Genomic DNA, 15,576 nt, shown 5'->3' with positions numbered 1-15,576 from the left:
TGATGCCCTTCGGCATGAAAAACGCCCCGGCTACCTTCCTGAGACTAGTGAATAGAGTGCTGGCGGGGCTAGAAGAGTTCAGTGCCGCATATCTGGCCGATATTGCGGTGTGCAGCCTCCACTGGGCCGAGCACCTGACGCACCTCTGGGAGGTCCTGACAGCCCTCAGACGGGCCGGACTGACAATAAAGGCCAGCAAGTGCCAGATAGGCCAAGGGTCCGTGACCTATCTGGGGCACCAAGTGGGGAGCGGCCAGGTTGCTCCCCTCCAACCAAAGATTGACGCCATCCGGACCTGGGAGCCCCCGGTCACCCAGACAGCAGTCAGAGCCTTCCTGGGGCTCACGGGGTATTACCGGCGCTTCATCAAAGACTCTGGGAGCATTGTGGGGCCCCTCACTGAACTGACTTCCAAACGGCTACCACAGAAGGGGCACTAGACCCCCGAGTGCCAAACAGCCTTCGAGACTCTAAAGACTGCCATGTGCACCGCCCCTGTGCTCCAGGCCCCCAACTACAGCCGAGAGTTTGTGGTCCAAACCGACGCTTCGGAGCACGGCATCGGGCCGTCCTATCCCAAGTTAACCCTGAGGGAGTCGACCTTCCTGTGGCCTTCATCATTCGGCGCCTGCTGGCTAGAGAACAACGATGGAGCACCATCGAGAGGGAAGCCTTCGCCGTTGTTTGTTTGGGCCCTCAAGAAACTCCCGGGTACAGACCGACCACCGGCCCCTGCGGTGGCTGATGCAGATGCGGGGCGAGAACCCGAAGCTATTGCTTCACTGTGGAGCATCGCCCTGGCAACGACCACGCCAACGCTGACGGCCTGTCCCGCTTCTTCCGCCTCGGCAAGGAGAACCCCCAAGAAGATGGGTGACTCTCCCCTGCCTTCAGCTGGAGGGGACGTGTGTTGGACCCGGCCTTGTGGCGTGGTACCACCCCTCCCGCATGGCGGGCCCAGGACGACATCGGCCCTCCATCGATCCACGGTCGCCCCCTTGGCGCTCCCCTACACGAACTCCCGACGAGAGCCGCCACCCTGGCAACTCCTGGCTCTCCCCCCCGGGAACACGGCGAACCCTGCACACCCAAACGCTGCCGGTCCGGCTACCCCTCCGGACCACCATTTCAGGCCCGACTCCATCTTGGTCCCATCACGTCCCGAGCACGTGGCCTCGGCCCGACCCCGGCCAAGGCCCCAGCGAAGCCCCGACATCGAGGCACCAAGATCCCCCAGGTGGTAGAGTGGCCACTCGACGGATCTAAGAGGAGGGGAGTTTCGATGGCCCTCCAGCCGTCCCCGGACGCCTGGTATCGATCGCCCTCTGTCCTCCCTGGGCGCTGGCTCCACCGCCCTGCTGGGTGTCTGGACACCACCATCCCGGCCCCTCTGACCCCCAGGCAAGAGGGTCCGGACATCAAAGGACTCCAGTCCTATATCTGGGCTAGCCCTGGAGTAGGACGCCAGTTGTATCCTGGAGTCGAGAGCCCTGCTGACGCTGTCGCGGCTGACCCCGAGAAGAACTCATTACCCTGTATCCTGAAACCATCTTTGGAGCCTGCTGGCGCTGCCGCGGTCCATCTTAGCTGAACCATCTTTGGAGCCTGCTGGCGCTGCTGCGGCTCGACCTTTCGGAACCCCCCAGCTCGAGGATTGAGAGCTGTGCGCAGGGTATCCCTACGCCCCACAAGTACTGAGACTGTCCCGCTACCCTGTTCCCTGTTACGAGACTTTACGGATCCCTCGATCCGCCTGTACATATTGCCGAAGATAATCAATCCTTTATTCTTGATAAAGCCTAAGAACTTATCCTTGTGTGATGTCCATTTGTAGTGGTGTGATTGCTCTGCTGTACGATTATAGGAGAGGACCCTCACCCAGGAGGCCTCTCGACAACGCTCGGCCACTTCCAGAAGGAGGGGTGGACCTCGGGGTGGTCAGTCAGACATCTTCTGCCTCCCCCGGGATCGCCTTTCTAACAGACCCTAGGTAGTTGTTCTCCCTCTGCTACCCTCCTACTCTGTAGGTAAACTTTGCCCTGGGGGGTCATTGTTTATGTCTTGTAGGATATACTTGATGTGTGGTGCAGAATGCAGCAACAATGGAAACTTGGAGAAATAAACACAGGGCTTATTTATGAGAGCCCCGCATCCCTTTTGCAACACTCTGCGCGCGGGAGGCGTTCCATGACTGTTGCAGTTGGGCTTCTTTCACCTCGGAAGCTGTAAGGATTTGGCACAGCCCCATATTTACATGATTTTGTAAATTTGGGGCGGCATCAAAATCCATGGGTGTTGCATGGGAAAACCCACAGCTCAAGGAACGTCCCCGTGCGCAGAGTAAGGGAATGCAGCGGCTAGCGCTGCTTTGTCTTACTCCATATCTATGAGGCCATACAAACTCATGCAGGGTGGTTTAGCATGGCCTCATAGATATGACTGAGCGGCCTGCACTGCTGGAGCGTCAAAAAAGCAGGCCAATGGCAGCGCAGGCCCGGTGACGTAACAATAGCCCCACAACCCCTGCACCTTGCCCTGCGCTCCAGGAGGCCCCCTCCATGCAGGTTTGGTGCGTCACAGCACAGGCCACTTGCACGTGAGCCAATCTGCATGTCCCAGCCACAGAAGGACATCGAGCTGCGGATTGAGACGTGTGATCTGCGCATCATGAGAGAGGTGCACTCATCGGGCCGAAAATATATTTGCGGCTCAGTGAACATGAGCTCGAGGGGAGCATTTATCATGCACCCCTGAGAAGCAACATGTTGTTTGCCTCCAGTGTACAGCGAAGATTCTCCAGTACTGGGACTGTGTACATCTGATGGCATTATGGGTGTCCCTTGGTGTCATACTCGACAAAAGACTAAATCTACTCTCCCACATCAATTCCTTTGCAAAGTCTGCTCGATACAAATTGTGTCTTCTTTGGGGGGTCCGACGCTTCTTCCCGGAACAAGACCTAACAAGCATTGGCAAAACCAATAGGTCTCGCTTTTTGGACCCTAAAAGTATTTAGTTATGCAGCAGAATATCTTTGGTGCAACAACACCAACTGTTACATGGCTAAACACTTACAAGGTCCCAAATGCGATACCTATTGGCTATGCCAACGCCTATTGGTGGTTGTCACAGAGTGAATACAAGAATGAGTCAGTAGATGGATGAATAGATGCAAAGATGAGAACAACTTCCTGTCTGATTACTTAATCAGTGCCTAAACCAATCTGTCACATGCCAGACCTATTGGCATTTCTAGTGCGTGTTGCAGGATGTTTGTTGCATACATGCCAATTTGCGAACTATATTCAGAAGGTGACGGCTCGTGTACGGGCTCGAAGAACCAAGGCAGGACCGTAGCTCAGCTCTGCTCTCCCCTCCCTATGTGTGGGCTTGACCAACTCTTCTCCCCCGCCGTAGCCTTCAAGCACCTATATGAGAAGGTAAGAGAAATCCAGTTCCGTTCCTTCCAAAGATCCTATTTCTCTTGCTCCGTCTATGCCCGCCTAATTTAATCAACTCACACCACTCTGTCTGTCCTCAAGAATCTTGGTGATAAAAATGCAGAGCACAGAGCATTGCCTTTTATGGCGAGCAGAATGCAAGACGTCAGGCGCGCTGGAATCCTGAGTGACGAAACGTTTAGCCAATTGCTACTAAGAGGCTGGGCAGAGGCCGCACTGTAACTATGAGCACGCCTTCACATCATCCACCTCAACGACAAGAAGGCGTGTGCATGTAAGAACGAGGCCTGAAATGCAGGCGAGAGAGATGGGCTCTGCTTTGATAGGCCAGAAAGTTCCTTGGAGCCTGCGAGGGTCCGGGAAATGCCCCGCCCCTATGCCTGGCTCGAGGTGACGTAGCTCTTCCGGAGCACAGCACCTGGGAGGCAGAGGGGTGTGGGTAGTGGAGAGCCCAGGAGAAAGCAGGGATCCCGGGAGAGAAGGGGTTCCCGGGAGAGAGCAGGCAAGGTAAGGGGGTGCAAGCGAGGAAGGTCCTCCAACCCAGACGTCCCGTGGACAGGGTCGCGACGTTCCAGGAAAAGGGAAAGAGAATTCCAAATAAGGAGGAGAGGAGAGATATCCAGGGGAGTTAGAGGCGCTTACTAGAGGGAGGGTGCATCCTGTCAAGCTGCAAGAGGTGGATAGTAACTGCAGTCAGACTTACATTTCACAGTGCTTGAAAGAGAAATTGTAACATTTGGAAACCGATCCCCTGTAGAAGTGAAGAACACCTTGTCGGAGGAACCTTTGTAAGGGTTTAGTTAGACATTTAAAAGTAGGAAGAAGACCCTTTTTTAGTGGTGGTAAGAGCAGCATTAAAAAGCGGTAACTAGTACAAGCAGTCATGTCTACACTGTGTAGAGCGAGAGGGCACAAAAAAAGATGCGGAGAGGGCGTGATAAAGGAGGGGATGATGGTAAATTAATGGAGAAGAAGGGCAGGGCCTAAAGAGTAAATAGTGGTGTGGGAGGAGAGAATGACTATGTGCTCTACATGCAACGTGGCCACAGAAGCGATGAAGCGCAGCCACAGTTGCACTGATTATTATAACAAGCATTGGCTGCGCGACCCGGCCGGGAGTTGTGTTGTGCTCAGAAATTAATTTTAAAAAAAACGTGAGTGGTGAAGCCAGTGGTGCCCGCGTGCGCGCGCGGTATGAAAAAGTGCTGTGCACGTTACGCGCACCTGTGCGCGTTCTGGCAAGCTGATCGCCGCTTCGTGAGCACTTCTCTAAGCCTTCCTAAATGTCTCTCCGAGCAACGCATGCGCGCTGACTCAGCGAGACCTAAAAACCTCGGTCCAATCGCTGGTTCTCTCTAGATTGGACTACTGCGATTTTCTTCTTACTGGCCTCCCCAAATCTCACTTGTCCCCCCTTAAATCTGCTCTCCATTCTGCAGCTTGTTTCATATATGGGGCCAAAAGAAGTGACCACTTCACACCCATTTTGTCTTCCCTCCGTTGGCTTCTCATTGAGGCAAGATCTATCTATGACCTCAAACTTCTCCTCCTTCAAAGACACTCCCAAACCTAATTCACGCCCTCTCTATTCCCTCAAGGAAGTTCTTTCACTGTAGGAAATTCTGTACTCCATGCCTATAGAAGTGCCCTCCTCCTAGTGTGTTCTTGTGTTTGGAGTGACTGCCACTTATTGCAGTATTATATCTCTGCTAGCAGCCCGTCCCGACCTTGTCCGGGTATGAATTGCTGCCAGTCAGTAGTATATTGTTTTGTAGGATTTCGTTTTGATAGCATTTCTTATCTGTGACAGGCCTGTGAAACGCTCCGATTCACAGTGCACTGCTGATGCACTTAAGAGTGCGCGTTCAGTAGTGTGTGAACTCGAGTTTCCCTACTTTATTTTTCCTTGCAATATTATATAGCGCGAACTCGACAACATGGCTTGAGCACAATTTACATTACAGAAGAACACATTCATTTGTGGTAGGCACGGGGAGACAAAGCGATTTGCCTGGAATCACAGGATGTTGAGCTGATGCCGAGATTCGAATGTAGCTCCCCAGCTCTAAAGTTCGCAATTCTAGAACTTGTGGCGGGAGGTGTGTCTAAAAGTGTATATCGGTGCTGGCCATCAATGAGAGAGACCTGTGCATTTTTCAAATGGGTGGTGAAAAAATGTGAGTATGTTGCTGGAAATGTGGGTCGTCGTGCCACCAATGTACTTACCTGGGGAGGGTAAACACCCATTATTCTGCAACTTTCTTTCCGCATACCATCACTCCGCATACTTTCATTACGAAAGTACCATGACTCCGCAATGCTATTATAACGCATGGCATTACATTTTATATGCTTTTACCACGCATACATTTACAACAAAATTTGTTGTAAATGTATGAATGGTAAAAGCTTTTTTTTTTTTTTAATGTTTGGATATGGTAAGTATAGGTATTGGGGTATATGTTTTGGGGTACTGAGGTATATGTTTTGGGGTGTTTGGGTATTGTAAGGGTTCCAATATAGTTTTGGGTCATGGGGTACAGGGGTAGTTTTAGGGTTTAGGGATAGGTATGGCTTTTGGGTTTTGGGTTATTTTTAGGGTTCAGGGGTAGGTTTGGGGTTTGGGGTATAGGGGTATTTTTAGGGTTATGGGGTAGGTTTGGGTTTTGGGGTACAGGGGTATTTTAAGGGTTCAGGGCTAGGTTTGGGTTTTGGGGTACAGGGGTATTTTTAGGGTTCAGTGCTAGGTTTGGGTTTTGGGGCACAGGGGTATTTTAGGGTTCATGGGTAGGTTTGGGTTTTAAGGGTACATGGTTATTTTTATGGTTCAAGGCTAGGTTTGGGTTTTGGGGTACAGAGGTATTTTTAGGGTTCAGGGCTAGGTTCGGGTTTTGGGGTACAAGGGTATTTTAGGGTTCAGGGGTAGGTTTGGGGTTTGGGGTACAGGGGTATTTTTAGGGTTCAGGGCTAGGTTTGGGTTTTGGGGTACAGGGGTATTTTTAGGGTTCAGGGGTAGGTTTGAGTTTTGAGGTACAGGGGTATTTATAGGGTTCAGGGCTAGGTTTGGGTTTTGGGGTACAGGGGTATTTTTAGGGTTTAGGGATAGGTTTGGGTTTTGGGGTACAGGGTATATTTATAGGGTTAAGATGGGTTAGTGTTTAAGGGTGTTGGGGTATTTTAAGGAGTAAGGGTGGGCTATGATTATGGGGTGCAGGGGTATTTAAATGGAGCAGGGTGGACACCCGGAGCTGGAATGTACAGAACCTGGGAAGAAAAAACAATGAAACATTGGGCACAACGCTCGCTTTTTTTCCCATAATCCCGCGCCCAGCACACGCCCACGCCCACAGCACATGATATGAGACATGGCATGAAGGGCGGAACGTACCACACGCCCCCAGTGTTTGTCATGCCCCCAGCACACGCCCACAGCACAACGCAGACACGCCCACAAGGGACTAATTTGCTGGCACGGTTATTTTACCTTTTAAATGTATATGGTGGGCGTCTGCATAGTTTATGTCCTTCTGCTGCAACTGCCCTTTCCAACGCTGTATTGGGTGTTGTGATTGGTGCTGTGGTTCCTGAGATTACCCACCTCAAAGGTTTGGGCTCTCTCTTTATTATATTAGTATAGATTTGTACCCAGTATGCTTATGTAACATGCCCACTTGTCACTCTTTCCTCTTGTAAGGTATTGTTAGCTACCTCATCTTGTATGTTGTTTACTGTTGTTACTTGCACGATTGTCACTTTTTCCTCATGTAGCGTAACGTTTGCTCTTGTACTAGGCGCACTTGTAATGTTCTCCTCATGTTACGTTACTGTTCCTATTGTGAAGCGCTCTGACACCTTCAGGAAATGTCCGCGCTCTATAAAAACGCATAAATAAATAGTATACATGGCGGTCTGCTTTGGTATTTTATTTTGTTTTAAATGTCAGGTGTTCTTCAAATAGAACCTCTTGGTGCACAGTTTCTCCCTTGTCTCCTGTTCATGTCACCCTCTCTGTGTACACAGCTGGGTTCGTGCCTCTAAGGCCCTCCCTGCGGGCAGAGGGTCCGGCAGGTCTTGTGCATTTTCCTAAAGCGCCATGGTGCCAGAAAACGAGTCCCTGCGCTTTAGCAACCACGATTGAGACGCGGAGCATCCTTTGCGGAGAGCCAGCCCAGGTAACAAAGCACAAGCAAAGCAACAGAAAGACAAACAGCTTCAAAGAGACAATGCTCAGCTCCTTGAGGCCACTGGTGTCGGGCATAGGCGCTGCGGAGGGTAGGCGCTATGGACACAGGGGAGGGGCTGTCAGCCCAGGAGGCTCCCTGTCGCAGTCATATGTCACGACAGTCTGAAGGGTCACATCCAGGCTGTTTGTGCAGCTCTGTTTCTCTACCCTAAAGACATGTGTTGTAATGGGGTGGAGGATGGACTTACCTTCGAGACAAGGCCGGAAGCTGCTCCCTGAGCTATGGTCGTAGGGCGGTTTGTCGTACGCAGTCCAGTTCATGCAAGCCTGCACGGTCTTGTTGCTGACCCACGTGTAGCGGGACCTGTACACCCTCTCAAGGAAGGGCCGGCTCGCGGGGTCCTTGAGATTCTCACAAAAGGTGGTCATCGTGCCCTCCCCACAGTAGGTCTGAAACAAAAGACGGGGGACAAAACACACCTTTAAACAGACACTACATGTCGGGGACTCTTCTGTGACCCCATAGAAGGTGGCTGCAGCCCGAGAGCGCCAGCCCCCGCCCCCCATACATGCACAGAGCCCCTCAGTTCTGAGGTGAACTGGAAAGAAAGGGGGCATGCTGCCACTCTCTGGAGTCAGGATTTCTCTTCTAATTACAGTCAGGAAAGTAGCTAGAAAATATGTAAATCAAGCATTTGCAATGCAATAGGTCTCGTATTTGTTAGAGCTACTGGCATTGCAAAGGACAATGGGGCATATGTAGGTAATTTACATTTTGCGATTCTCAAATAGCGATTTTCAAGGAATCGCTATTTGAGAATTGCAAAATGGAATGTATGTAATAAATCGCAAGTTTTTTGCAAATCCCTAAGATTCCTTAATTGGGATTAGCAAATTGCGAATCGCAATTAAGGAATCAGTGTTCCATTCATTCCTATGGGCCAAGAGGCCTAGAGCAATGAATGGGGATACATTCTCAAATTGCGATTTTCCATGAGAAAATCGCAATTTCAGAAACACAATTCCAAGGGTGTCCAAAGGACACCTATTGCACCCCTGGAATGTGACTCTAAGTGCATGTGGCGCACATACATGCCCTAAGGGCATGTCTGTGCGCCACATGGCACTTTGAATCTAAAAAAAAAATGCATTTTGACAGGAAATCGCAAAATAACATCTACTTGGAGTAGGCGGTATTTTGAGATTCCTTAAGCCAAAATGGCAATTTGCACGGCAACCCTACAGAGCATTTAAGGAATCGCAAAATTGCGATTCTTTAAATGCTTGAGCAAAATAAGGAATCACAGTCTTTGCGATTCCTTATTTTGCTACGTGGCCAATAGATACCAAAACGCCGTTTGCAATTCGCAAACGACTTCCCACATATGCCCCAATGTCTTTTACGCGTGGGTTTTGATCTGGAGTGGAATGGATGTATATGGTGTGGAATTATGTGGGTTGGATTAGAATTGTTAGTTGTGGAACTCTGAGGCATGGAATAGTGTGGAGTGAAATTATGTGGCATGGTTTGCACTAGAATTATGTGGATAGTAATTATGTGGTATTGAGTATACTGGCATTATGTGGAGTGGTTTTGTGTGTCATAGACTGTAATTAGGTGGATTGCTATTTTGTATTGGGAAGTGGTATGCAGTTGAGTTTAATTGCGTGGTGTGCTGTTGAATTTCGTGGCGTGATATGGAATTCTGTGGTGCGGATTGGTTGTATATGATGTATTGTGTAATTCTGTTTCAACTGAATTATGTGGTTTGTTGTCGAATTATGTGGTGAAGTTGAATTGTGTGTTGTGGAACTGTGTGGCACTGAGTGAAACTTATGCTGAACAACCTAACACAGAAGGACCCCCAGTTCCAGCACTCTGGTTACACAGTGACAGAGCATTACCCAAGAGCAGGAGAGGCATGCAGCACTGTGAGATGAATTTACCATCCAGTGCCAGCGCCATCTTAAAACACGCAAAGTGCCATGGAACAACCTAAAATAACACAGCAGTCCCTGTGTGGCCAAGAGTCTTAAAGGAGTCTAGGAAAGGCCCACTCAGTAAAGAGGCAGTCCAATGGCACCCTGAACCACGTTGTGTGGTTTGCCTTTAATGTATGTCTTAAGTTTCTTTGCTCTGAAGCTCCCAGCCCATTAGAAAACAAATGCAGGGAGTCCAGAAGACACTCCTTTTTCACCTAATTGTCCTTTCAGCATCATGCCCCAAAATGTTGCCTTTGTCAGATGTTAGGTTTGAAGCCAGTTGTACTTGTTCTGTACGCGTGGCTAGCACTTCATTACCTCCTCGTCAGCCCTCCCCGTCCCAGTCCAAACCAGATGAGCATAGCTCCTCCCACAAGAAACTCCCACACAAACTCCACGCCCCTCCCTTCCCTCCAGGCCACTCCCACCCCCTTAGGAGCCCTATTTGCATTTCTTTCCTGATTGGCTGGTTCTAGGCCTGATCCTGGCCATTGGCGTTGCAGCGCCCGAATTGTAATTTGTTGTATTTATTTATTTAGCTACTTATCTCCGTGTGGCCTTATGCCATAGTGAACTACCCCCACCATGCCCCTCCCCAGTCCTGCCGCCCCGCACCACTCCCTCGAGGAGCCGCTACCGAAACTAATGTAGAAACAACCCATGGGAGCGCAATCTACTCATTTTAATGAGGAAGTTAATATTGTAACCCTAAAAAGTCCCCCCCCCCTCCAAAAAAATACCTGAAAACCCAAAATCCGCAGTTTGTTACTCATTGGGCTGGTCACTTCTTTCTGAGGGCCTCAGCCTTTCATGCTGATTTGAAATCTGTTATAGTTATGCAGCAGCTGTTAGGAACAAAGAGGGTTGTGTTCTGCTCCCGGCACCTACACTTGGCCATAGTGTGTGATCCTGGGAATTGCACTTCACGGTTTTACATTTTATCACATAAACTTACCAACATTGTACAGGATTGTTAAAATAATACCATGGGCGTCAGAATGACTAATTTGCAGCCCTACGTGTAATGTAGATGGAGGACATCTGTCACGGCGGATCAGAGAAAATCAGAAAATAAAGTGGAAATGTTTGCTGATTCAGCAGCAGCTGTTTGGTAGGGAGTGGAGGTTGCAGCCAGGCACAATATTTTTAAATTAATAAAATCTATGCACAGTGCGCTCTGAATATATTGAGGGACAAGCCACCCAGTTAAAAAAATATGAAATTAGTCATGAATCAAAGAATAACAATGGTAGCTGCAGAGGTTTATCAAAGTTGAATGGTGTGCTCGAGGAGGGCAAAACACTGGAAGGAGCTGACGTATGCATGCCCTTCACAAATAGGGAGAAGGAAAAAAGGATTAACCATGGTATATGCAAATAGGAAGCCTACCGGTGGGCTCTAAGCCCATATGCAGATACTAGAGGTCTCGGTTTGAGACTGCGCATGTGCACCGTCTAGAGCCGAGACCTGCAAAAACATGAACCTTGCATCTTCATGCACCAAGCAAACAAGGGCGGGAGAGAAAAACGAAGAATAAACTTAATCTTCTTAGCGACATTCATAAAACTCGAAAGGCAACTGACTAATCAGAAACCATTCTTTTCCTGAAGGCAGTTATGATTAAATCCGGAACTTTTGTTTGACAAAACAAATATTTTCGTGCCGTTCAGTTTTATACCGTTCAGTGTGGAGGACACATTCTTTTGCTATTGTCTGTACTCCAAATGATTCCATCTTTGCTTTAAATCTGTTGCATAAGGCATGATTCAGTCCTTTCTGAGACATAATTGATCCTAACCAGATTTCAGTTGGGGGAGACCCATAAAGTGTCTCTCAGCCTCAAAGAAGATACTGGAATAACTAAGATAACCCGTTATAGCTTCTCAACCTATGTAAGAAGACCCTCTCTCTTGGAGGCTTTTTTTTCAAAGTATGGCTGCAAATTCTGGCCTCGAAGAGTACTTAAACATACTTGATAACACAGTCAACTGGGTTGATGGTTGCAAATAATACTTTTTTGCTATTAACCAATGGTGTCTTGTGTGTGTCTCTGTGCCCTTTCTGAGGTTTCAGTCTATACCACCATTATCTATAATAAGCCCTAAGTCCTTTTGTTGTAATTTGGCAGCGATCAGGGTTAGCATTTAGCTGAAGCCATCTTGGATTTGGAAGCCATTTTGAACGCCAGGTGCTACCACGTGCTCACCATGTGCTCTGTCCTACTTTTCTGTTGTCTGCTCTTGTACTCTGCCTAGTAACAAGACATATTTAGTCTCTTCTGCTTTGCACATGCTCAGTTGAGCTTGCAACTGTCTATGCATCTGCTATAGTCTGTAACTGTCAGGATGTGTTTACTGGAATTAGCAACTGGTAGCTTCTCTCATTTGTTGATTGTGCATTTTCTGTTTGACCATATGTGTACCTAAAACCGTCTTCTTGTACTTGTACCACCTTCTTTTGAGCCCCTGTGTGGGTATAAAAGGACTATGGTCCTTCTGTTCAGTGTTTTACTTCATACACTACAGAAGGGTGTTGTGTGAATGTAGTTCCACCTCATGAGGTTTAACAAAATACTCTGTTTTATATTCCAGTTTCTGTGCCAACTTCTTCCTTTTGGTCTAAGGACTTTGTGCAGAGAAGGGCGAACCCCTAGCACTGGTAGGCCTAGCTGAGGCCCACCACGACACTTTTGAAAGATGAAGCTGTAACAACTCATTGGATTTTATTAGGTGTGATTAATGTGTCGTGCTGTAAGGAATTCACTGTCCCTCCATTACCTCGACTAAACCTTGACTGCCCACTGCTGCTACTCCTGGAGTGTTAGTTGTACAAAGGCTTATTGAATTGGAATTTAAGAGTATCTTAGGCCATGGAACACCAATAATAAAAACAGTATCTGTTGGACTTGGCCTTCCATGCAAGGTCACCCCCAAACTTTTTGCCATGACCCTTTCTGTTTTCAGTACCTGTTTTTGTTTACTTTTAGGACTCTGTGCACTTTATCACTCCTAAACAGTGGTAACGTTCTTGTGCTCTCTCCTTTAAATGTGGTAAAATTACCTTACATCCAAATTGGAACATTTAATTACCTTTTAAGTCCCTAGTAACATGGTACTGCACGTCCCCAAGGCCTGTAAAATAAATGCTACTTCTGGACCTGCAGCACTTATTGTGCCACCAGCAGGTATTTCAAACCTGTGTCACAGCTGCTACTGCAGCCTGTAGTGCAGTTTTAAACCTTTTGGCAGGACTAAATGGTCCTTTTTAATTCATAACAGCCTTAACAGCCCATATTGCAGTGTGCAGTGTATTTAACTCCTTCCATGCTCGTGACGGAACCGCTCCGTCACGAGCCTCGGTTGAGCTGTGCTCATGACGGAGCGGTTCCATTATGGCCCGCTCGGCGCGCCTGCGTGGCGCGAATTCCGCCCTGCGCTGGACGTTCCATTGAGCAGGCGGGGCCATGACGGAACCGCTCCGTCATGAGCACAGCTCAACCGAGGCTCGTGACGGAGCGGTTCCGTCACAAGCATGTGAGCGCCGCTCGGCCCCCCCTCCCCCTAGCGCTGCGGCAGAATTGCCGCCGCAGCGAAGGGGTTAAACAGTTGGCCACGTGTTTTTATGTTTTAGAAGTCCTGGTAGGTAAACAACTCTTAAATGAATTGTTTTACTAGTGCAAGAGCCTTCCTCTCCATAGGATAACAATCGAGTTACCTTAGTACATCTGATAACTTTCAACTGCGGTTCTGCTGATTGGAAGTTGCTCTCATTTTAATAATTACATTTTAGTCTATTTTCTAAATTAGTGAGGAGTGTTTTCTTGTGTTGTGTTTTATTTACTACTGTTTGTGTGCTGCTTAAATACTTGCCGCAGTGCCTCTAAGGTACGCCTGACTGCTTTTGTGCCAAGCTACTAGAGGGTTAAGTACAGGTGAATTCAGTGACTTTCGTGGTTTACCTAACCCTGATTGCGGTTGTTGCTTAAATGTTTTCAGCCACCTCAATCAAAAACCCAATTTTTCACAGAATCTGTCATTCAGTAACCACCTACTAGCCCAGGCTCCTGGAACAGACCTGACAATCTGCTTGATAAATAATGAAAGCGCTTAGAAACAATGCCATTAAAAAACAAACCCTTGTTGGCAATTTACTGGCGCTAGCAGGCTGCACCACTCCAGTAAATGTGGTTCTCTGTGTAAGTTTTTATAAGATTTCTAATCCCAGTGTCACCTTTTTTAATAAAAGTATGGTGTGATCAGCACTGCATTAAAATCTGCACAGGGCTCATACAGCGGCATTTGTCCACGAGGGCAGTCTCTGGGCATTTTCATCAGAACTGCAGTGCTGGGGGCAATGCCGAAGCAGGAACACTGATTTTTTATTCCCAACCTTATTGGAAAACCTTGTGCTGATGGTAAATCATATTCTTCAGAGTACTGCCCAGCTGCTGGCAGATGTATGTATTCTGTACATCATGGGCCTCATTTATGAGAAATGCTGCATCGCTGCGTGAAAGCAGTGATGCGTCACTTCTCAGTGCGCCCTCCTTGCGACATACCTGATGCGTCATATTTACTACGAGGCTTTTTTGGGGGGAACGCCCCCCCCTGCATACATTATACCTGACGCAGGTATAATGTAGCGCAGGGGTTTACAAAGTGACGCATCTGCTTAGATACATCACTTTGTAAGTAGTGCGCAACAGGAGGCATGTTTTATGCCGCCGATGCGTCACAAAAATGTACGCATCGGAAGCGCAAAACTGACGCAAGGCCTCATAAATGAGGCCCCATATTTTGAACACGTAAGTTTGCTGCCATTTGCTTTAGCATTGCGGAGGAGGGGGAGGGGCACTGAGGACACTCCCACACAAAGTTGAATTATATTGCTTGCGCTCCTGGGGCTGGAAGGTGAAGATTGAGGCACTGTATGTACTCAACTCTACAATTTATAATCATAAGGTGAGGCAAGTGAAGCCCAGTAATACCTGTATTCTAGATAGGCTGATAAAATTAGGCAGCGCGCTAATAATACGCCGTTTTGATGTTTTTGCCAACACTCCTCATACTAGGGCTGCTCTTACAAGCTTTTGCTGACCGTAATCCCCTCTAATGAACAGATGAATAAAAGGGTGCTAACGGGGAGAGCTTGCCCACCTGCTCATACATCATGCGTGCGTCCCCGTCAGTGACGCAGGAGGAAGAGGGCGCCCTGTGACCCTGCGTTTCGTGTCTACATCAGGAAGGGAATCCTCCATTCCTGTCAGTAAAGATTTTAGACAGAAGCGGCATGCCACCACATACATCATCGGTCTGCATCATTAGAGTGACCTTCCCTCCAGTTAGAGTGACCTACCCTCCAGTTAGAGTGACCTACCCTCCAGTTAGAGTGACCTACACTCATTAGAGTGACCTTCCCTCCAGTAAGTGTGACCTTCCCTCCAGTTAGAGTGACCTACCCTCATTAGAGTGACCTACCCTCCAGTTAGAGTGACTTACCCTCATTAGAGTGACCTACCCTCCAGTTAGAGTGACTTACCCTCATTAGAGTGACCTTCCCTCCAGTTAGAGTGACCGACCCTCATTAGAGTTACTGACCCTCCAGTTAGAGTGACCGACCATCATTAGAGTGACCTACCCTCATTAGACTGACCTTCCCTCCAGTTAGAGTGACCTTCCCTCCAGTTAGAGTGACCTTCCCTCCAGTTAGAGTGACCAACCCTCATTAGAGTGACCGACCCTCCAGTTAGAGTGACCTACTCTCATTAGAGTGACCGACCCTCCAGTTAGAGTGACTTACCCTCATTAGAGTGACCTTCCCTCCAGTTAGAGTGACCAACCCTCATTAGAGTTACTGACCCTCCAGTTAGAGTGACTTACCCTCATTAGAGTGACCTTCCCTCCAGTTAGAGTGACCAACCCTCATTAGAGTGACCGACCCTCCAGTTAG

At 48.4% G+C, this 15,576-nt stretch overlaps 1 protein-coding gene across 1 annotated transcript in view; it reads right to left on the bottom strand.

Moving 5' to 3' along the window:
* The window catches only part of LOC144773654 (tyrosinase-like), a 190,876-nt gene that overhangs the window by 94,006 nt on the left and 81,294 nt on the right, over positions 1-15,576 (bottom strand). The window contains exon 3 of the mRNA XM_078658803.1: positions 7,893-8,094. Coding sequence (XP_078514929.1) covers positions 7,893-8,094 — 202 coding nt within the window. The remainder of the gene's footprint in view (positions 1-7,892; positions 8,095-15,576) is intronic.

Source organism: Lissotriton helveticus, chromosome 8, assembly GCF_964261635.1.
Source record: "Lissotriton helveticus chromosome 8, aLisHel1.1, whole genome shotgun sequence".
Taxonomy (NCBI): domain Eukaryota; kingdom Metazoa; phylum Chordata; class Amphibia; order Caudata; family Salamandridae; genus Lissotriton; species Lissotriton helveticus.
Note: the sequence above shows the minus strand (reverse complement) of the source record. Positions and strands in the feature narration are given on the sequence as shown.